Here is a 24,311-nt window from a genome sequence, read left to right on the forward strand (position 1 = left end):
ATAGATTTTAGGAAACCTCATGATAAGTCCCTAGAGTTATCATTTCCTAAAATACAACGATTGAGCTAAGAGATTTTCAAGGATCAAAATTTGAAATATGACGATGAATGAATAAAACAATAACAATAAAATCGCCATACCTCGATAGAGAGAGCTAACTCTAGAATGCAAAAACAAAATTTGCCTAGGCAAAACTGAGGTATAAATAATCTTCAATATGATCCCCTCAAGATTGACTTCGCCACCTCTGGATAGAATGTGATCTTCACTTATCGCCTTGGACGTGGTCTCAAATGGATCTTCAAATTCGCACAAATAAATCTCCAAGTCTTTAGCAAATTCGCCTTAGGCGTGATCTTCAAATTCGCACCACCTTTGGTTTGGAATCGCACCACCTTTGATAGCTAAGCGCGCCACCCTTGGATGAATGAAACTCGCACCACCTTGGATAATATTCGCACTATCTTTAAACACACTTAACACTTTCCTTTGTCTTCCTTGATTCGCATGTAGAGAGGTAAAATAATGATGTGAAAATAATAGTTTTCACCCCCCTATATATATAGCGCTCTCATCGATTTATCTCTTTGGCCGACTTGATGAAATATAACAATTTCAAACGATTTTTAAATGATTTGCAATGACATAACAAGGCCGACTTCCATATATGAGCGCTCAAATCGATTTTTTATTAATTAATTAATTAATTACTAATGCCTTGCGTTTTTTAATTGCAAATTTCGATTTTTTAAATAAGGCAAAAATAACTAATAAATGTTTAACGCCACATTAAATGCCAATAAAAATGGATTTTAATTTTTTAAATTGATTTAGCATTTAAAGAAAATTCAAATTATTTAATTTGGCGCCAAAAAATATGTAAATAGAGGGACGTACCTCATCGCTCTGGTCCCTTGGAGAGGGACAGGAGCGATTCACCATCTTTGGCATGATTCTTGCATTTCTTACGTCCAACTCCTTCATTTTCACGTCCCAAATCGATCATCTGGTGGTCCTTCGAATTTGAATGCCTCTCTTGTGCGAGCAAGTGCGTCCCATGACCATTATCGCCCTGGTCCCTTGGAGAGGAACAGGAGCGATCTCCATGTTTTTGCGTTCACCTTGCATTTTTGACCTTCGAAATATCATTGCTTGTGTCCTTTGCGCTTATTTCCATTTGCTTTTGCAAGGTACCTTCGATGTTATAAGGATCATCGCCCTTGTCCCTTGGAGAGGGACAGGAGCGATCCACATGTTTTCCTTGGTCTTGGCGATTTTAAACTTCGATCCCTTTTGCAATGTCCTTCAAACGTTGTCCTTCGCACTACCTAACCTTGCTTCGCTTTGATCTTTGAAGGAACGGGAGTGTTTTAATAGCATCGCCTTGGTCCTTGTCCAAAGGACAGGAGCGATCTTGATTTTTTCACGTTCAATATGCATTTTTGACCTTCGATCCTTCATTGTGATGTTTTCCAAACGCCGCCCTTTGTCTTGCTTAACCTCGCCTTGCTCCGATTTTGGAGGAAAATGAGCGTTTTTGATAGGATCGCCCTGGTCCTTGTCCAAAGGACAGGAGCGATGTGAGGCTTTTACATTATTTGGCGATGTTTGGACGTTCAAAACCCTTGCGAATTATCTTCAAACGATGCCTTGGACCATATGCTATCTTAGGACGTCTTGACTTAGCTTGAACTTGAAACAAACAAGGAATCCAAAGCAAATCGCCCTGGTCCCTTGGAGAGGGACAGGAGCGATATGGTTCCTAGATCCATTTTGGTGATTATTTAACGTTCAAAACTCTTGTTTATCATCTTGTTGTCGTACCATGGACCCTCTAAAATATTGCAATGTCTTGTCCTTACGTAAATTTTGCATGAAATGGCCAATGCATCTAACATCGCCCTGGTCCCTTCCTGAGGGACAGGAGCGATCTATGTTATAGGGTGTCAATTTCTTCATTTTAACGTCCTTTAAGTGTTTACGCACGATGAAAGCGCCTTGAAATGTCCTCGCCACCTTTTGTCCTGGCTTGGATCGGTCTTGAACCTTGGAGGGACGACCTTGAACTTGAGAGGGACGTATCTTCACCATTGTATCGCCCTGGTCCCTTGGAGAGGGACAGGAGCGATCTAGGCATTTAGCACTGTTATGGGCGTCCCAAAAATCTTCAATTTATATTCAATGCGTTCATCTCATGTTTTCCCTTGTTTTTGAACGTAAACTTGCCTTGACCCTTGTCTGGATTTTGCAAAATGGAGGAAATCGCTCTGGTCCCTGGGAGAGGGACGAGAGCTACAAGGTACCTCGCCCTGGTCCCTTGGAGAGGGACAGGAGCGATTTAGTCAATATAGGTCATTTTCCTTCATTTTTTGCATCTCAAATTATATTCATTTGGCAAAGCATCTTCCCTTGGACGTCCTCAAATTGCTAAACTTTCAAAATCTTACAAGGACAAGACGAAATTTGAATTGCAGCTCTGGTCCTTCACTGAGGGACAGGAGCGATTTTCTTCCTGGAGGCCTTTCTGTGCTCATGAAAATCTTCAATTTATATTCAATGGAAAGATCTTGTCGTTCTCCATCACTTCAAACGTAAACTTCGTCTGGACTCTGCAAGGACAATGAGATATTTGAAATTGAGCTCCCGTCCTTCACTGAGGGACAGGAGCGATTTTGCTCCTACAGGCCAAAATAACAAGATTTTTCACATTTTAACACTTCACGAGGCGAAAACAAATCAATTCCAATGCCCAGGATCAAACTTCAAAAAAGTCAAAATTTGGTCAAAATATTCAATCAGACAAAAATTCACATTGACGGTCATCATTTAGACAAGTTTAAGCTTTGCATGAACATTCCAATTGAAAATTAGACCATTTTGGCGAATTTATTGCATTCAAAATTTGCATTCTAGAAAAGAAGCTCAAAAAAACTCTCAAAAGCGACTGGATTTTGGCTTGAAAAGGCAATATTTAAAACCCTAAGGCTTGGCCCTAAATCCAGACAACTAACTAACTAACAAAACCCTAAAAACGAAAGCGAAAACGAACAAAAAACAAGCAAAAAGAGGGGGTCCCCATTTGCGATGGGGCGATGTGTGAAATGGTCACAACAGGTAGGTACACCGAAGTTTGTGTCGTCTCCGATTAGCAGGTATATTGAATCTGGATATGCTGAGGTGGACCAATCCGACTGGAGGAGCAGTGACTGGGATGCCACCTTGTCTGACGTATGTCTTGGTTGATCCTCCTCTGTCCTTGATGTGATGAATGATGTACCTCCTTTACTCCCATGTGCTTGATGAGGCTTCCTTACTGTCAAGTCTTCTTTCTCCGGTAGCATACCTCGCCTTGAAGTGTTGGTAAGGTCATTCTTCTCTGTGATCGTGTGGTTTCTTCATGTGGTAGAATGAGGTTTTGAGGCTAGCTTGCAACTCCTTGAACACTTGAAGTCTTCCAACGCTTCAAAACACCTAGAGTCCTCCTTTATGCACTTGGAATGTCCTTGACGATGATGAGACTGGAATAGGTCATCCTTGTCCTGGCCTGATCTTCTCCATCTGCAAAACAAACCAAAAGATGATTAAGTACACATGATATATTCATCTTAACATAGCATTTCTTACCTTAAATCATCAACAAGAAGGCATTAGAATGAAATTCGCTCATGATCCTCTCCAGGGATAGGCCCTATGATAAAATTCGCTTAGGACCCTTTGGAAGGGTCAGGAGCGAAATTTGCTATTTTGCTCAATTTAGACCTCATTTCATCATTTCATAATCTTAGGCCTAGCCTTCAAACCTCTTCTCATCATGATCTCAAAATTAGCCCTTTGCCTAGCTCAAACAAGGTGAAAAATAGGAGTTTCAAAGGATTTTGCCCTGGACCCTCTGGAAGGGTCAGGAGCGCAATTTGCATTTTAGGACAAAATCTTCACATTTTGTGACCACAACTTGCTCAAATGCATACCTAAGGATGTTTCTAATCTCAATCAATACTAGGCTTGATGCAAAATTGGGAGCAAAATAGAGTTTTTAAGAATTTCGCTCTGGACCCTTTGGAAGGGTCAGGAGCAAAAGTCTTCCTTAAGCTCAAATTCTATCATTTCTCTACTCCAAAATGCCTCCCAAGGCAAGCATACACTAGTCTTCTCTCCACCAAGGCCTAGGACTCCATGTCTTGATCTCAATCATGAGCAAACTGTCGGGGATATAAAGTTTTGATATAATTGGTGATATAAATTTTCAAAAATAAAAGAACATGTTCATGAGAAAAGTTTAGGGTTTCCAAAGAATCTATCTCTCCAACAAAAGGTACAATTGAAAAGTAAGCCTAAGTATGAATTTTTGACTTTAGGTTTACATCAATCACATAGGGGAGTAACAAAGAAAAAAAAAATTCTCCCAATTCTGATGTTGATATTGTTAGTATGATTTCACCTAATCACAATAAGGAAATAAAGGTTGAAAGCCAACATCTCGAGAGAGAAATGGAGAAACGCTATAAAATAGGGATGAATATTGATGTATTTCCAAATATAGGAGTATTTCAAAGGACAAACCCTTATAAGGATAAAAGCATGATGGTTCAGAGGAATTTGATTTCCTATACGGTAAATTCAAGGAGGAGGGGTAAAAAGCAATATGTCGGGGATGATTTGGAGCGTGTCCATAAAGTAAGGAGAGATAATGTGATTTTTAAAAATATTAGAAAGCCTAAAAAGATAAAACTTTATAAATCAAATGATATAACGATTTATAAAAGTTTGATGCCCTGTGTGGTGAAAACAAAAGGAGATTGTTGTGATTCTTTTAGCATGGAATATCAAGACAAAAATAAAATATATTACAACATATATGGTAAACATGAAAATATGACAATTGATAAGCTTTACGATGAAATTGGATTGGTTGATGATATGTGCCAAACTGGAATATTTTTGCATGATGAGAACCAGGTGTTTGATCCAGGAAAAATGAGTGTTCATGTTTTTGGGACCTAGGGGCCACCAGATGCAGTTTTAACATAATCTACAAAAGAGAGGTGATTGGCAATGGTCTACTCTACCAGAGAAAACTGGATTCTTGCTATGCCCACAAGGGGCATACATCCCCAAACAGATCCACTGTCGGGGCTTCAAATTTCCAAATAATTTCAAGCACCCTACTATTAAAAAAGGTGGTCACTTCATGGAAATGACACATAATGGATGATTAATGATTTGAACAACTAGAGTAAAGGAGGATATGAATAAATTAATTCCAATGGACCCCATGAAAGACTAGTGTTTTTTATCTGTAGAAAAGATGATATGAACAGAGAATTAAAATGAATGAAACATGAAAATATAAGAAATACCCATTTCAAAAAATCAAGTTTCCAAGCTCCAGTAAAAATATTAGATCTGTACAATGTGCTTTTGGATGTAGACCATACAGAAGACCGTAAGAAGGCTGAAAAGCCTGTTATTTCAACCTCCATGAAAGAAGATATCGACTTGGAATGAAAATGTATGCAAATATCAAATCTGATGAAGACCCATTTTAGAAGTAGACGTTTTCTACCACCACAAAAATTTTCAGATTCGTATCTGAAGTTTAAGGCAGCCGACCAAACAAAAACCCGAAAGATAGCTTAAAGCAAGGTTATTGACTAACTAGTTTGCATATTAATTTCAAAGGGTTTTGTTAATTTTAATGTAAAATGGTGACTTTTCACCCCAAAAGGGGTATGGTGCCCGTTCAGCCACATATATAAGTGGTTACAAAATGTAGATATGGGGGAGAGTCATAAGAACAACATAATGCTGTAAGGATTGAATATCATTTTGTATTAGAGAAGTCTATAGGAAGAAGAAGTATTATTTTGTGCAAGCAATCTGTAATGAAGTATTTACAAGTGCAGCTTGTATATGCAATTATTTCCTGAAGATTAATATACAAGGTTCACTGTCTCTTTTTCCAAATACTGTGTACACTTTTGTGTTGATGAGTTATCTTTCTCCTCTTGATAAATTTGTTTATAGATTTGCTATGATGTGAATCACATGTCGTTGCATTAAGTGAAAGATTGAGATCTTATTGTTTGTATAACACATACTGAACCTTCATAGTTGATGAAAAATTGTCTCTTGAGTTGATAAGATATTTTGTCCATAAAGTGTCATATATATCCCCGGCTAGAGGCACTGGTCTGTTATTGATCTTTTAAGGTTTTGATCGGTATGCATTCAAGGTCCTTGATAGAAACGTTCTTCCCAAATCCTATATGAACTGATCTATGCAGATTTCATTTAAGTCCTAAAAGCAATCTCATTTTCAATATACATTCACAATCATTTCTTCTCAAAGGCATTTATTTAAAGCACATAATAAAGCATAATTGTAGACAACAATTTGCCAGTTTGTAATTTGCTAAAAGGCTTAAATCCACTTTAAATAATCTCTTTTGTGCTTGAGAGTGTGAGGTATACCCGCCTAGGTTTAGTGGAGCCTAAAGTGCAAAGGGATTTAGTCTTTGACTATCCTTGTTCGTTGGCCAAGGCTGATTGGATTGCTTGAGGATTTGGCAAGTCTTTGGGTTTTCCAATCTGTGGTTTTGGGCACCAATAGACCCTTTGGAAGGGTCAAGAGCAAAATTCATGATTTAGGACAAATTCCTTCACTCCTTCACTTTTAATCACTTCCTAAGGCAAAAACATGTCAGTCCACTTCCAACTATGCCCAAGGAACTAAGATGTTGGCCTAAGCAAGGAATAAAATGAGGTTTATGGAGAATTTCGCTCTGGACCCTTTGGAAGGGTCAGGAGCGAAATTCCCAATCTTGGACAAAATCCTCACTTTTCAATGCTTTCATTCACTTCCTAAGGCAAGAACATGTCCATTACCCCCACTATGTCCAAGGAACAAGGCTTTTAGTCTAAACAAGGAAGAAAATAGTGTTTATGGGGAATTTCGCTCTGGACCCTTTGGAAGGGTCAGGAGCGAAATTCCTATTCTAGGTTGATTTCTCACTTCTTTCATCCAATCCACCTTCAAACTTGATCAAACTCACTTCTCCTTACCACCATCAAGTCTATTTGCCATCCACTTAGCTCAAAACAAGGTCTTTTCAACTTCTTAGGCAAAATAGGGGGTCAAATTGAGGATTTCGCTCTGGACCCTTTGGAAGGGTCAAGAGCAAAATTCTCATTCTAGGTTGATTTTCTCCATTTCATCGCCTCAGACCTCCTTTCAAAGGCAAATATGCATCAAAGCCTTCCCAACACGCCTTAGAAGTCCAAAACTTGGCCATAACAAGGAAGAAAATGAAGGTTACGTGAATTTCGCTCTGGACACTTTGGAAGGGTCAGGAGAGAAATTCTTACTTGAGCTCATTTCTCACCTTTTTTCTCCCTTCCTTGGCTTGGATATAACTTCTTAGGCCTCCCCCTATCATCATCCAGTTCAAATTGGCATTCATTTGAAGAATTTTTGAAGAAAAATAGAGTCTTATATGAATTTCGCTCTGGACCCTTTGGAAGGGTCAGGAGCGAAATTCTTCCTTGGGCTCAAATCCTATCTTCATTTTTCACATTTCTTCACTCAAACAAGTGTTTTGCCTTCACTCAAGCCTGGGAATGAGCTAGCTCCTAATTTGGGTCAAGGTGGAGTGTCTTATAGAGGAATTTGCTCTAGACCTTTTGGAAGGGTCAGGGGCGAAATTCCTATTCTTGGCTCAATTTACCTTGAATTTGACTTGGCTTTGCCCTAGACTCAACCCTTTGATGCATCTCCCTTCATATCTTTGCAAATTCGCTCAACCCCTCACTGACTTAGGTCAAAACTTAGGTCCTTTGTGAAATTTCGCTCTGGACCCTTTGGAAGGGACAGGAGCGAAATTCATGATTTGCTCACACCTCTTGATCTTTTCATCAAATCATCTAGTCTAGACTTATCCAAGGTGTCTCCAATAGACCGATAGGTCAACTTCACATAAAATTATGCCTAGGACTTCATCTTTCACCTATTGGACCAATCTTAAACTCTCAAAGATGACATTCACTCACAAAACTTCACTGACCTCCTCAACCTCAGGCTAGTCACACCTAGAAATAAGAGCAAAACTTGACCTGGACCATCTACTAACTCACCCTAGCTTAAGCAGAGCCTGCTATCTTAACGATCCCTCTGACAACTCTCAAAATGCAAAGGCTAATAGACAAGACCCTAAAAGACCTAAAAAACAAACCCTAGAAAGAAAAAAGTAGGGGTCCCCATTTGCAATGGGGCGATGTGTGAATACGTCACAACAGAATGGCACAACTCATAGAAGCACATTCAATCTTTTCCTCTGAATTGTACGACCTACTTAATCTGTCATTAACAATCCAGAATAGCAGAGAATAATGTAAGATACTCTCAAAAACTATGCAACTCATATGGTACAGCCAGCAGCAGATACAATCTGTAGGCAATGTACAACCAACATGAGGAGTGGCATGGCCCTTGTAAAAACTTCCACCAATATCTGTAATGTCCCCTTTTTGGTTACAGAAGGCCGGGACAATTAACTAATTTCTGTCTTCTTATTTTATCAAATGATTGCAATTAGAATTGAATTAAGATGCTGCACGGGATAACAATTGCTACTTCTGATATATATATACATATGAATGAATAGGTACAATATTGATGTTAAATGAGTATCAATGCCTGATATACACTGAATTAAATATGCTATGAATATTACTGCTTAATCCTTTGTAGAAATAAGGACTGAAGCTATGTCTGATATAACTTTCTGAGTATGCAGTGATGATGGTAATGTTGTTCCAGAGTATGACAGTTTAATCATGCGATGAAATGAGCCTTGTCTGATAAATGATCTGATTGTTACATGCTACAATATTGGGCCTTCAGCCTTATTATCTTCACAATGGTTATGAAGATATAGATAATGCAGGTGATGCCGTTTCGGATTTGTAATATCCCTGCTGTTATTATCTAAGATGCCCAAGCGATATTTGTCAAACAATGTACTGATTAACCTGCTGTTCAAACTTCCTAACTGTATAACCTGCGTGTTATGCAGATTTGTAGACCACTTGCGTGTTATGCTGTTCTGATTTCTGCAACACTTCAGACTAATTTTGATACTAGGAAAATTGGTTTTCTAATGCGGATGACTTGCAAACAAATAGGACAATAATCAAGGATGATAATGCAACTTGTATTGTATGTTTTTTATGATAATGCATGAATAGATATGCAGAAATATGTGATTACAACAGACTGTAATTATGACAAATAGTTGGCATGCAATCATGTAACATGTAGACTAAAAGCAACCTTATATCTCCCTTTATTAAAAGGCGATACACTTATTACAATGTCTAGATAAGGGCCAAAGACTTTTGGCTAAACAATGATAATTTTAAGAGTGCCTGAGTACAAATGACAGGCCATGAATTCACACATACATAACTGAAACTTATTGTAAATAGTGCCAAGAAAAACCCTGGATATATCGCCTAGGTGTAGAAGTGAAGAAGCAAGCAATATCAAGACGCCTTATGCACTCCTTGTGCCAATTCGGTCCATTCACCAAAATCACCCCTGTTCTGAGGTAAATGAGAATAACAAATAAATACCCCCAGATTCAGCTCCTTTCAATCATCAAATACCATCGTTGACCTTAACCAAAGAGGGTGCTCCACATTAGAGATGAAATCAATGCATGACCTAGGAGTTATGATGAAAAATCGTGGGACATGGAAGGACTGATCGAATTTGTCTCAGATCTGAAAAAGCCTGCAACTCTCTTCAAAATCGACCTCCAAAATGCTCCAAGAAAAATCGCCTAGCCTCTCCCAATGTGCAGGCACAACCATCACTGTTCATTCACCAAAGAGATGAAGTCTTCAACAAAAAATCATTCACCATGAAACTGATATCAAACCCCAATTAGCTTAGTATGAAGGACTGAATGTCCCTCACTCTCAAGGCAACCCTTCGGAGGATCTCTCACCCCCTCAATTATGCAGATCAAAAGGGAGGTATCGTTCCCTGTGACCAAATCTGCAGAAACCCTCGGCTCCACAACCACAATACAAGAGAAGATAACAAATAACCGATGATGCATAATGAACCAACCCCCTCTATTTATCCTTATTTCTCCACATGATTGGTTCCTTCTAGAAGATGCTTCTCTAACTAACTCATATTCTCTTTTTAAACTTTAATTATTTAATTGCACTTTAATTATTAAATAAAATAATATTATGTTATAAAGTGCAATTATAACATCATAAGTGTAATCTCATCAAAACCATGTAGAAATAAAAATGTGAAGCCATATGTATCGGCCAAATCGACCCTCTAATCAAACACCTTGGCCTACAAGGGTCAAATAATAGGCCAACCTCGTGAATGTCCACGTGCTAAGGAGAAGGGGAAATTACATGATTGGTCTTGAATGCTTGCATTAACGGGGATGCCTTTTCTGATATTGAATGCATTCCTTATGCCACCAATTCTTGACTCGGGGTCAAATGCTCAGATTGAGCTATCCAACAAGATAAATATACAAAAGATATGAAATCATCAACTACTTGAGAATGGATTTCAGACATGATTTATATATTTCCATGCCTCCTCCAAAAGGTGTGGGAACACTTTTCTTAAGAGGTCAGATCTCCTCATTGTGCCTCTCCTCCTTAACATAGATGGTTGGTATGAACCGATAGTTTGTAATGGCATTTGTTTATTACCTAATCGTGATTGAGTGTCACGATCCTAATTGAGTTTTTAAAAAGATGGTAATATGTATGACTTAGTAGTTTCTTTTGGAGGCGTGTGAAGGGTTATTACAATATCTTTAAAAGCCACTGAAATCTCAAGCAAAAAACACCAAATCAAAACCCATCAAAAATATTCATCCTCAAAAACAAACTGGAAACCTTCATTTGCAGCACAACTATGTCTTCAGGATGAAATCACCAAATCAAGCTAGGAGGGTTTTCATCCTCAAAACTGGTATTTTTAGAGAGTTTAGGAATATGAAAATGGTCATAAAAGAAGGTTGGATCTTAGAAAAAAACTAGCTTTTCTTAAAATAGCTTTAAGAAGGTTATAAAAGAAGGTTGCATCTTAAAAATAAGGGTTAATAATGTTAATTTTATGATCAGAATTAGATTGAGCAGAAATCAAACAATAATTGAACAATTGACACAGCAATATACCCTGGGAAAACCCTCCTACTTGAGGGAGAATAAAAACCCAGCAATAATGTCTCTTATATATTGAATCAATTCAATTACAATATGGCTGACACAAAGCCAATTATGAGGCCACTCACAAGGCCGAATTAATTTCACCAGAAATAATTCGATCTCCTTGATATAATTATCGAGCTGCTGAAGTATGAAGGGAATCAGGAAAACTGTGTGTTGTATTGATCTGAATGAATTCTTCGATCCTTTTTATGTATATGTGTGTGTGTGTGTGTGTGTGCAAGAGTGACCCTTATCAAGGGTCGTCCATGGAAAAGGGATGCGTCCCTTAATTAAGTCGGTCCACAATGATAACTGGGCGGCGATTAAATAAGAATGTTTTCAATAGTATTTCAATTTGGTTGCATCAATGTGCATTTGGATAGTGGCTACACTTGTGTGGGTGGTGTTTCTAATGTGTTATCAGCAGAGTATCAATCTAATTTTTGTGACAGCAGTGTTTTAATTAGCATATATTCATCTTGTTCGACATTGTAGAGTTCTATTGACCATTGTGAGCTTATATTCCCTTGTTATATGGTTTTATGAACTAATTCATTGTGTTGCAGCATTGTTTATTTATGATCACAACATCTTGTCTTTGTCATACTGTAATGCATTTACTAATTACTTTGTAAACTTCAGATAATAATACCACCGAAGGGTTATCATTTGTATGCATTTCATATTGTAGGCATGTTTGGTTTACCGCCAATCATTATATCATCATTATATAGCCTTTTTTGTCATTGAAGAAGCAGGCATTATCAACCATTTTGGTCTAAGTCAAGCTTAGACATTGTACCAGTCAAGGTTGAAAAAACTGTTGATCACTTGCTGGATGCGCGAGTACTCACACCAAAGGCAGCGGCGAGTTAATCATTAAATAGCTTAATGTCGCTTTTTTATTAAAATTTGCCACAATTTGTATCAAAAACTCACCTAAAACCACAAAAAATTAGTCTGAAACTTGTTGGTTGCAATGTCCCCTTCCTAAGCAATTGACAATTGGAGACAGCCTATTCCTCGGATTCTCCATAGACTAATGTGGTTTGGTTAGGGGGACTCCAAAGATCTTGGAGACCATTTGTTCAACCTCTTTGGCATTTTTGAGTGTTGCAATGAGCTTAGTGCATCAAGAGATTCCAACTGACAATTATTAGATGCTTGGTCCAATTTTACTATTTTTAAAGTGTCATCCTGGGCACCGACTTGGTCAGTTGGTGGTGATTTCATTTTGGGATGGTCCATGGATGGATTTAATGCTGATTCGGATATTATTTTATTTAATTAGATTAAATCTATAAAATTAATTAAATATTTAACTTAGCCTTATTAAATATTTAAAAAGTAACTTAAATGGACACCAAGGGGGCATAAGGAGTATTAAAAGAGCAATAATGTTTTATTTTAAAAAGGGGTCTAAGGTGGGAGACATAAGGAGGATTTAAAATTTTAATTAAGTGTTTTTATTTTCCCAAGAGGGGTGTTGGAATTGGAGAAGGGGAATAAAGGAGCTTTGCGAGCTTATTTGCAACACATGCTTGAGAATTTTATGAAGAAATATTGCGGCTTGAATAGTGTTCTTCCAAGAGCTTTGTGAGGATGAAATCCTTCACAAAGGACATCCATTTCAAAAGTGAACGATCTTTCCTAGTCAATTTGCAGGTAGTTTCAATAGAGACAATGCGGGAGCTTTATTGCAAATATTTTCAGCTTGTATCATCAGTTGTTTCAAGAAGAGTGAAGAGCACTCAGTTATACTGAGAGGGGGGCTAGGGGGGAATAAATCAGTATAACAACAACCTTTTACTTTTCAAATCTTGATTAGTCACAATGCAATACTTCAACACTTAATCATCCACAGCAATAACACGAATTCAAGATAAAGCAATTAAGAACACAAGAACACACGATTTATGTGGAAACCCTCATGGGAGAAAGCCATGGCAAAATGTTCCTTGTATTAGAAACTTCTTATAATCTTTGTAGGCACCAACCTATAGGAGACACCCATCCCCTTTGGATGATTTGTAGGCATCAACCGACTAGAGACACCAATCCCCACAACTGAGCACCAACTCAGAAAGAGACTCCAATATCTTTTAACAAGAGGCACCACCCTCTAAAGACACGAACTAGGTCTTCTAAAATCTGATACAAATCAGCCTTAAATGGCTGCTCCAGATATCTTCAATATTTACCTTAACTATCTCAAAAAACTACTCAAATTATATCAACAATTCTGCAATATTTCTGCTCAAGATCTTGCAATAATTTTCCTTCAAAAATCTGCTCTTTGGTCTGCATTAACTCACCTTCAAAGTCTTCTCTTAGGTCTGGAATAATTCACCTTCCAAGTTTGCTCTTAGGTATGCAATAATTCACATTTGGGTCTGCTGTTAGTTCTGCATTTATTCACCTTCAGGTCTGCTCTTAGGTCTGCAATAATTCTCCTTCAATTAGCTCATACATCCACCTTAGATCTGCTTCTAAGGTCTTCTCTAGATCTGCTATGAATGGGAATGATATTCAATGAAATAATTTTTTATTTGAATCCCAAATGAACTCTTTTTTATATATGCAAGTGCACCCCTTCACCAACGATTAAATCCCTCCAAAACAGGTTGGCCACGGACCATATAAAAATAGTAATTAACTTGCCAACAATCTCGGCTAAATGCCATTGACATCAATGACAATATTTTCAATAGAGAGGATTTATTGATAAATTCCAAAGCTCAGAGGAGCAGATTTGAAGACATTTGTTGCAACAAAAAAGGATTTTAGAGCATGCAGTACTGATACTACAGTGTCATGCTACAATACCATTGCTACAGTTTTAAGCTATAGTACTGAAAGCTATATTTTCAATACATTAATTTATGGTTTTTTGGGAGAGCTCAGATTTGAGAGATTGGAGCCATTCTCAAAACCCTAATTGCTGATTTCAAATCAATATCAGTCCTATTTTGTAATAGCAGTAAATGGTTACGTTTGTGCTGTCATTTTGATGTATTTTGGCCATCTGGGTACTGTTAATTTTAATGATATATTGCTGTTCAAACTCTGTATCAGTTCTGAAAATAAATTGCAGCCTGTGGGTATTTTAGAAAAATAAAATATTAGTGTTTAGTAATGTTTATTTCATGTGGGTATTGTTGCAAATATTTCCATTTGATTGTATACTTCATATTATCCTTCCAAAACACATTCAACATTTCAGAAAACAAATCAAAGAACAAACAAAAACTAGGGTGGATATTACACTGCACTTTGTTTGCCTCATACGGTAAATGATTAAATGCAGAAAGCAAATGCACAGATCATAATGGAAATATATCGAAGAACCAGTTTCTGTATTAATTCAACAATCCATGTACATCAAGTGCTTATAACATTAAACCCAGGTACGACTATCATGATGATACTAAGAAGGAAAGGTATGCAATATATGATACCCGAAGGGGTGCGACCAACCGTCGCATCCAACTGCCCTTCGGGACGACTAACTAACTGACTGGCGTCACTCATTATTACCGACGACAACATAACATAATGATTATTCCCGGCAACATCATCCCCCCCAAGAAAAGAAGTCGTCTCCGAACAACTTAATACAAAATAGAGATGACATTAAACAGAACCAAGGTAGAGAACTGCAGGAACTGCTAACGCTAGCCGAGCGTGGAACTCATACACCTGCTGCGTCCTCGCCTGAAAACCCTTTTCTGCTACCATCCGATGCTCAAGTGCGGATGTCACCATTATTGCTTCCGCAAGGAGTTCTTTTTTTTTTTTTTTCCTTGACATCACAGTCCTCCTGTGCCTAAACCAAACTTGTCTGCAAAACACGCTTTGTAGTCTCAACCTCCACCAACTGCTACTCAAATGATACCGTCTCCCTAGCCAATTTGTCCTCGATAGCCACTCGTGCTGCCCTCTCGGCATTCAAGACCTATGTACGCTAAGCTGAGTCTCCCGCTACTACTGCCTCCAACCTGGTGGTCAACTCCTCCCGAGCCCTTGTGCATCCACCAAGGCAACCTCACGTCCAGCCGAGACATACTCCGAGTTCCTCAAAGCGTACCATTCATGCCTGGAAGTGGCCACAACCTTCTGGCACAAAGGCTAGGAGATGCCTCAAATCCTCCATCACACTCCCCAAAGGCTGATAACTGAACTGAATAACTCTCTGGTGTTGTACGACTTCGTGTTCTTGCAATGCCTTCCCTCAAACTCCGTTTGTTCGCAACCTCCAAATTCGTCTCCCTCTACGGTTTATGCCTTCCCCGCCAATGCTTAGCTTCAGGCTTCTTTCTCACAGTATGGAACAACCCCAACACTTACCGTGACTTCTCTGATGCCTTCGCCCAACTCAAAAGTGTATTATAGCTCAAAAATAAACTGGGGGCAGTGCCCCCAACGAGGTCGAGGGGCAACGCCCCTCACGGGGTCCGAGGGTAGCGCCCTAGGAGAGCCCCCACTGCCAACACCAATTTAACACCTTCAGAACCACACAGAAGTCCATGGCGCACATCCTTTTTGTGATATTTTAAGATGCCAAAAACCTGCTTCTCCACTCTAATTTTTCAGTGTCCTGGCTCAAGACTCCATCGAATGATTTTAAATCTAGTCGTCGTTTTTTTTTTTTTTTCACGTGCCATCACCACCTTTATCCCTGTCGTGCCGTGGTATTTTTCCTTTCACCCTCTTTTAAACTGTCGCGGACTGTAATGTCTCGAGCCCGTACAGAGGTTATCTGTCGTACAATGGAGTGGTTTGTCATACGGTGGCGGAGCCGTACGGCAACTAGGGTCACCCGAAGCTTGGTGTCGTACAGTGAGTGGTCTCTTTGTACGGTGTCTGGGAAGGTCGTATGGTGGATTTTGTTTGGCCGTACGGGTGTACGATAGTGGCCGTACGGTAAATGAGCACCCTCCGAGGCCGATGACCTCCGTCGACGATGGTCCACCGTACGGTGTCCCACCGCACAAAGGTGCTCCGTACGGTGTCCCAGCGCACGATGGTCCCACCACCACTTTCTTTCTTTCTTTTTTTTTTTTTTTTTCCTAATCTAATTGTCGAGAGTCTTCGACTCGGGTCCCATGCCTCTGGGATCGCCCTTCATCCTTCTCGGTTTGCCTCGCCCGAGAGTCCCGCTTTGGTCCCGTGCCTCTCGAGTCGCCTGCCCGGCCTCTCGAGTCCCCTTCCATCCTCTCGGATCCCCCTTTGGACTCTCGAGTGTCCTTCCGGCTACTCAGGTCCCTACACGCTTCTCGTGGTAGGGTTTCCATTTGGACCCGTTGATGGCAAGTCTATTTCCAGTGGCCATCCGAAGACCTGGAACCATAAATTCTACAAGAACCACGATCTCCTTCCCGTACATAAGAAGAAGAAGAAGAATAAAGATTTTGAAGGTTGCGGCTTTCCACACAGGGTTCCAATCGTTGCCGACACGAATGATCTTGGGATTATCTACGTCACCGAGGTTTGGGGCGTCTCCCTTCCAATATTCTCTATATTCCAGCAAGTACACCTCCTCTGTTACTTGCTATGGTTCCTCTACTTCGAGCCTGTAACTCTGGAACATTTCGTAATCCTCCATCTGCCAGTGGAAGAGCCCGTTCAATGACCCTGTCTCATCCTCGGAGCACTCTCCTAGTTTGAGAATCCCTTCGTCGTTGGGCTCCCAGCAGCCCCGTCCTTCAGGTCGCCTTCTCCTTCACCCTCCGATTCCGAAGATGATGCCAGTTCCTCACTAACCAACTGCGTCCCAAGGTCTATGATAAACTTCCTTCCTCCATTCTCCATAGACAGAGTGTTCTTCTTCCAGCTGTGGGCGGCCTTGGCTGCCACCAGCCACCCTCTCCCTAAGATCGCATCATACCCTTTTTTCTTTAGTTGGATTACCACGAAGTCCAGTATGAAGGGTTGCGTCCCGATGGTAACTTGTTGGCCCATCAGTGTCCCGATGGGTTTGATTCCATGCTGATCTGCTCCCAGCAGATTAAATGTAGATGGCCACAGCGTTGGCTTCCCCAGCTTCCGCCAGGTTTCTTCTGGAAGAACATTCACTCCTGATCTACCATCGACGATGGTATCGGTTAGAATGGTGCCAAGGATACCCATCTCCACAATGGTCGGGTTCCTTCCAGTGTTAATTGCCAGCAGCATGGGGTCTATTGCAGACCCCCCAGGAACATCAGTGTGATGGTTGGTATTGGTGCGTGGTTGGGAGAGATTATTCAGCAACGCCGCTCGTAATTGAGGCATCGTCTGGACAAGGTCGTATATCTTCACAGGCACCTCCAGTTTTAAAATTTGATTTAGTATAGCCTCCTCCGCCTCCAGTCGGCTGGAAGTACCGGTCGTACCCTTCACCTTCGCCCTTTCTCATATCTCTTTCTCAATTTCTTCCCATGCTTTCCGTACCCTTCGCTTCTCCGTCGCCGGGTCCGGGCACGTTGCTTGTCTGACTTGGGCGCGGGTTACGGCCAGCACTTCCTCTTCTTTGGTTTCCTCAATATTGAGCAAGTTGACGCCGAACTTCGGGCAGGTGGCGTCTTCGTGGTCTCCCGGTCCGCACCATTTGCACAAATATTGTGTGGCCTCTCCCTTCGAGCAGTCTCGGGCGAAGTGCCCCCACTGGCTGCACGCTCTGCATTGTATCATTGGTCGGCCTTTGGAGTCATATTGGATCTGGCTCCTTGTATTGTTATTGTTGTTTCGTCCTCCCCACCAGTTATCTCGGTAGCCTCCCGATGTTGCATTGTCGTTCGCCTGGGAGCTATCGATACCGCCCGATGTAGTTGATTGTTCCTGCGTAAGCAATACTTGTTGGTTTCGTGTTTTCATGTTGTAGGGGCATTCCCTGGTGGGATGCCCCATCAACTGGCATATATCACAATAGGCTTTCTTTGGGCAGGAGCCTTTCATGTGGCCGTTCGTCTTACATTCTGTGCACCAAAGCTCCCCTTCGTCGGTCTTGCTCGGACCTCCCTTCATAACCTTCAGCTCTTTCATCATCCTCAGCATGTCCTTCTATAGGACTTGCACCTTTTTGCGGGACTCGTCGTCACTGCTGGTTCCCTCAGAAGAGTCATCATCCTCGGACGAGCTATCCTCCTCCTTTTTCTTCTTGGACGTCTTGGTCTCGCTCTCGAGATCCATCGCTCTATTATATGCATCTTCGTACGAGGTTGGTGGAACAATTTTCATCTTCTTCCGGATGGAGTGTTTCAATCCCTCCACGAACCATCTCTTTTTCAACCCATCCGCTGGTTGACTCTCCATTTTCCCCAACAGTTCCTTGAGCCACCGACTATAGGCTCGGACAGTCTCGTTCTTGTTCTGCTTTGTGCCATAGATTTCAGCTACTATTTCATTGTCGTCTCTGAGGAGGCGAAACTCTATCTCGAACTCCTTCAGGTTGGGCCATATGCCGACTTTGGTCTTATCCGTATCGGAGTACCAGTCGATGGCCACTCCCCTTAAGGTTGCTGGAAATTGTGTTACCCATTCGTCCTGGTCAGTAACACCGTTCGCTGACCATATGGTTTCACAAGTGCGGCAATGGCGGACGGGATCTTCCTTCCCGTCGCCGTTGAACTTCGGCAGCTTCTACTTACTTGCCATCCCACCGCTGGGTCTTGCTCCTCTGGTGCCTTGTGTGCTTGGTGATCCTCCGCCTCCTACACCTGACCCTCCACGCATGGGTCCTCCGGAGAAGGTTGTTGACCCCGAACCGAACAAATTGCCTCCCATACGGTACCCTTGTGCTCCCTCGGCACCGTCGGTCGTACCATCACCTTCGGTCGTCTCCCTTCGGTTGTCCTCCGAAATGGACAAGTTCTTTAATAGGTCTCTGGTAGCGTCGATCAGGTTTAGACTTCGCCTTGTTTGTTCCACCAACTCTTCGCGACTTCTTACCCTACGGTGGTATTCTGGCGAACTATAGAGTTCTCCTTCGGCACCCTCCGTGACTCCTAGGTTCCCTTCGGGCAACCCTATGACAGTGTAGAGAGTGTAATTCTCTCCGTCTATCTCTGCATCCGAAACTTCCGTGACACCTCCTGGGTTCCCTTCGAGCAACCCCTCAGTCGGTCATCCCTCGGCAAGCTGCCTTAGCCTACACCTTCATTCTATTTGTTGTCTGAGATTCAACGCTCTTTGTGCCACTTCCCATTCGTCACTTCGTATCTTTTTACTTTTGTCCTTATTTAGTATATTGGGCATAAATCACTTCCGTACATAGCAAGCACACGCCATGTACACACACAACAAAAAAAAAAAACTTTTATTATTTTCCCTTTTGGCCACAATTTATGTCAACATTATGCCGGGATTATTACAGGGTTCAATTTCCCCTTCGCCTCTTGCCATCACGTTCTGCGTCCCAACGACGATTGTTTTCTTCGTACTATCGAAGGACCTGTTGGCGTCGCTCCTCACGGGCAATCTCCTCCAGGCAAGTTCGTTGTGCTAGTGATGCCTGTGCAAGCAACCCGGGGAGGTGGTTCATCAACCGATTCACTACGGGGCTAACTTCCAGTGCGGTCCACATGGCATTGTTGGGACTTCAGCCTCCGTGGCCTCTCTTCAGACGTAGGTCTTGATGGCCGCCTGAAGAAGGATTGAGAATTCCCTCGTTGCAGTGTCCTCTCCGTCGTAGAGTTTTGTTTGTGCGTCGTCGGCCTCTCGATTAATCTCACCGACGGTTAGGCCCATCGTGTCCGTACGCCATCCGCTCCTTCCTTTCCTGAGTATGTCTAAGCAACGGCGCCAAATGTTTGCCTCATACGGTAAACGATTAAACGCAGAAAGCAAATGCACAGATCATCATGGAAATATATCGAAGAACCAGTTTCTGTATTAATTCAACAATCCATGTACATCAAGTGCTTATAACATTAAACCCAGGTATGACTATCATGATGATACTAAGAAGGAAAGGTATGCAATATATAATACCCGAAGGGGTGCGACCAACCGTCGCATCCAACTGCCCTTCGGGACGACTAACTAACTGACTGTCTAACTCATTATTACCGACGACAACATAAACATAATATGACAACATAACATAATGATTATTCCCGGCAACACACTTGGTATAAAAATGGCAATCCACAAAATATTAAGATTTAAAAAAAAATTTGATGCATTTTTGGATGCGCTAAAAGAGACACAATGCATGCATGACCTAGACCATGGCGGTTGTCCAAATGATGGTGGAGAAGCAGCAGCTCAACTGGTACTGTAATTTAGGTTATAGTTATATTATTAGTATTTATATATTATTATATTATTAATAATTATATATTATATTTATATTTACTGTATTATTATAGTTATAATACTATTATCTTATAGTTATATTATTATATAATTATCATATAATATATTAATTTTATTTACTATATATATGAGTTTTACATATTCATATTACACACACACACATATAATAAGTTCATAATATATTTATTTTATTCTATTATATCTATATATATATAGATATACATACATACATATATATATATATACATACATACATACATATATATATATAGACATACATACATACATACATACATACATACATATATATATATATATATATATATATGTACATACATACATATACATATACATATGTATGTATGTATATATATGAGTTTTACATGATTTCTTTACAAACGAGCCTAAAAGACTAAAACGAACCCAGCCCTAAAAACATTTGTTGGAATCGAGTCCACTAACCTGAACCAAGAACTGAACCAGAATCAATAACTTAGGTTCTAAACAATTGTTTAAACTTTGAAGGGTCATTTTCATTCAACATGCTGGATTATAAGGGAATTTTAATCATTAGCAAGAAAACATGTTGACTCTACCTATGTTGGGCATTGACCTAGTCATGTTCAATAAGATGATGGAAATCAGTAATATGCTCTACAAATTCAGTATCAGTGTGTTTTCGAAGAAAATATTAAAAAATTATGTATATTCAAATGTTCAATAAATTTGTTGAGTTATTATGGGGTTTTTCCCCGAGTTTTTACCTATACAAAGCCTCTAGAAAAATTAGGTCACCAGGTTTCCTTTCATTATTACTCTTTGTTAGAAACTAGGGATTATCTTCATCATGTTATGAGCAGAGAGTAGGATAATTGCTATGAGTGAACTTGTAATTGAAATGCATGAAATCCATCGTATTGCTAGTAGTGCATTCATGCTATAATAGTTGGGCATATCTGCTGAACTTTTCAGATATAAAAGCTCAAGAGTTTTCTACCATATAAGGGTAGAACCAGTAACAATTTTGCAACTTCTTAAGAAGAGTATGGACATCATATAACAATTTTGCAACTTCTTAAGAAGAGTATGGACATCATATTTCTCTTTCTTCACATTTGAGTTCTAATTTTGTAGGCTTATCAAGATAATATTCCTTTCTTATTTTTTGAAAAGAACAAACATTTTCTTCAGATATAAAATCAAACAAATCCCTTTGAGGGCATACCAAGACAAATTTATGTTCATAATGATCGACCCCATTTCACGGTACTTGGAAAATTATAAGACAAACAGTTCACAAATCATAATGAACCAAAGAAAAATGAGGATGGAGAATCAGATCACTACATACTTCAATTACACTTCCTAGCGCTTCTGTGAGACTACCCAAATCAACTTTGAATGCCTTTTTGGGTAGCAGCCATGGGAGTCCACTATTCTGCACAGGTATATCAACAAAGACAATATTAGATTATCCCAAAGTTATAGATATATACATTTGAGAACAATTCATGGTTAAACACCCAGGCTGAAAATCTAACACAAAACAACAAATATTTGCAGGATTTGCTAGGAAATTTAACCAAGTAGACTGTATATCGGTAACATAACATTCTATTCGATACAGGATTCTCAGAGAAACCATCACATCTTTATTTATCAATAATTTTTTACCATCAATGATGTCCAAATAGATAATAAAAACCTTCACATATATTTTTCAAAACAGAAGAAGAAATGTATAATGAAATGGAGGCACATATGCAAGCCATTTGTGTCCATAGAGCAAGAGATTTTGCATAAATAATTCATTGGCGGATAGCAAGACTAAATTGAAGTTGGCAATAAAGCAACTATGAACAATTGGGACAACTTTAGAAACATTCACTTCACATATCATTGAATCAGCTGACATTGAATTTTGAGGTAAAATACTTTGTTAAGTGAAATGTAATGGGTTATGTGATCTGCGCTAATAACTATGAATTTCATTAAGAAAAAAAGTAAAACAAAAGCATAAAAATTAACCTGCCATCCTCTTGGGCCTTCTACCCCATCTTTAATAGCAAATGCCGATTTAAAACCATTCTCAGCAACCAATTTAGCTACTTTTGCAGAACTTCCATCAAACCTATCTTCCAAAACAGATTCCAAGAAACATCAGAAGAAAAAAATGCATTTTAAAATGCCTCTCAAGGGAGAACATGTGTATAGCTTAAAAAAATCAATTAAATGAGAAAAATCATTTGCAGCAATCAAGTTTTCAACAGAAAAAGAATATCTAATATTAGCCAATAGAAAGCAGCAACAATCAGTGATCAAAGAGTGGATTTGCACTTTTGGAGCAGCCCACACTGTATATGGAGCAGAGAATCGTAATGTCCTAAATCAGATTTTTCAATGATAATAACAGATTTGAACATAAACAATAAACCTCACCAAAATTCACCAAACAGCACAAATAAAACTAGCTAGTCAACACCCAATCTTGCACAAGTTGAACAAAAAACTCATGTAACTTTTAAATTGATATAATTCTTATTTTTACAGTATAATGGACTAATGTGACAGTCATTACAATAGTAGCATCAGCAAATACTTAATCTGAAACTAAAAATGCTCTCCTCACACCATTCCTGAGCACACATTGCCAACAAAGTACAGAATACTCTCCGATCTTCTCCACAACAAAGTTTGATATTCCTATCTCCTGTATAGGATAAAGAACAAACAAAAAAATGGCACCAAGGCATCCTACAGAAACAAACAACAGAACAACAAACTAACACAAACACTGTAATAACTGCCCTAGTTTTTCTTGTGTGTGTTTTTGCCAAATATGAAGCAAAAACATACACACATCAACAGAGATGCAACATTGCTATAAAGTGCTGATACAAAATAACTTGCAGATAAACTATAGAATTGATGGAACTACTCCTCAAGATGAGCTTAAGGTCTTACATATAACACTCAAATCAACTATAACAAAATTTACCTTAAAAACATAAAGCTGGAAGTTCAAATCAAGACTAGAAAACACTATATAAGCTGCTATATGAGATGTTATAGGTCTGAAAATGTCTGATAAGATGTTGTAGGTCTGAAAATACCGCTGTTCAGGTCAATAGCATTAGGAACCTTTCAAAAAACACCTTCCAAACTCATATAGAACTCCTAGAAATGCCAATCAACTTCTTATACACCCATGTTTGCCAACCAACCTCTAAATAGCAAGGAAAATGATAGATTGTAGATCTGATATCAATTTGCAGGTCATATCAACTTAAGTTGCCCTCAAAATACCCTCCAACCTCATGTTGGTTATCACCCAAAGGCATCCAACAGCATTACACTTAAATGCAAAGAAATGGACAGCTACATGTCTAAAATAAACATTCCAGTCATATCTGAGTTGTGGAAAGCACTGCCAAGGCATTGGAAATCAATTCTAATCATACCAAGATGTAACTGAAGCAATGGGCTGATGATTGGTGTCAACTCAAAGACTTTCTAAGAATCTCTCCAAGAAGTTTGGACAACACCTCAAAAATTCGAAAATGCTTTTAACAGCATCATTATAATCCATATTAGAGTAGAGATGATCTCCAAGATTGAGATTTTTAAAATTGCACAAAAGAACCTCTTAGCCAAAAATATATGTAAGGCAAGTCAAACAACATTGTTGCCAAGTAAAAGTTGCTTCAAGTCATACTTTTACATTTCTGACATTAATGTTAATTAATGTGATTGAGTTCAAT

At 39.5% G+C, this 24,311-nt stretch overlaps 1 protein-coding gene across 1 annotated transcript in view; it reads right to left on the reverse strand.

Moving 5' to 3' along the window:
* Window positions 1-24,311, reverse strand: part of LOC131064540 (rhodanese-like domain-containing protein 4, chloroplastic) — a 193,098-nt gene that overhangs the window by 105,738 nt on the left and 63,049 nt on the right. Inside the window, exons 2-3 of the mRNA XM_057998693.2 lie at window positions 22,579-22,681; window positions 21,902-21,988 (exon numbers count right to left, since the gene is read on the reverse strand). Of these exons, the coding sequence (XP_057854676.1) occupies window positions 21,902-21,988; window positions 22,579-22,681 (190 nt within the window). The remainder of the gene's footprint in view (window positions 1-21,901; window positions 21,989-22,578; window positions 22,682-24,311) is intronic.

This window comes from Cryptomeria japonica, chromosome 4, assembly GCF_030272615.1.
Source record: "Cryptomeria japonica chromosome 4, Sugi_1.0, whole genome shotgun sequence".
NCBI lineage: Eukaryota > Viridiplantae > Streptophyta > Pinopsida > Cupressales > Cupressaceae > Cryptomeria > Cryptomeria japonica.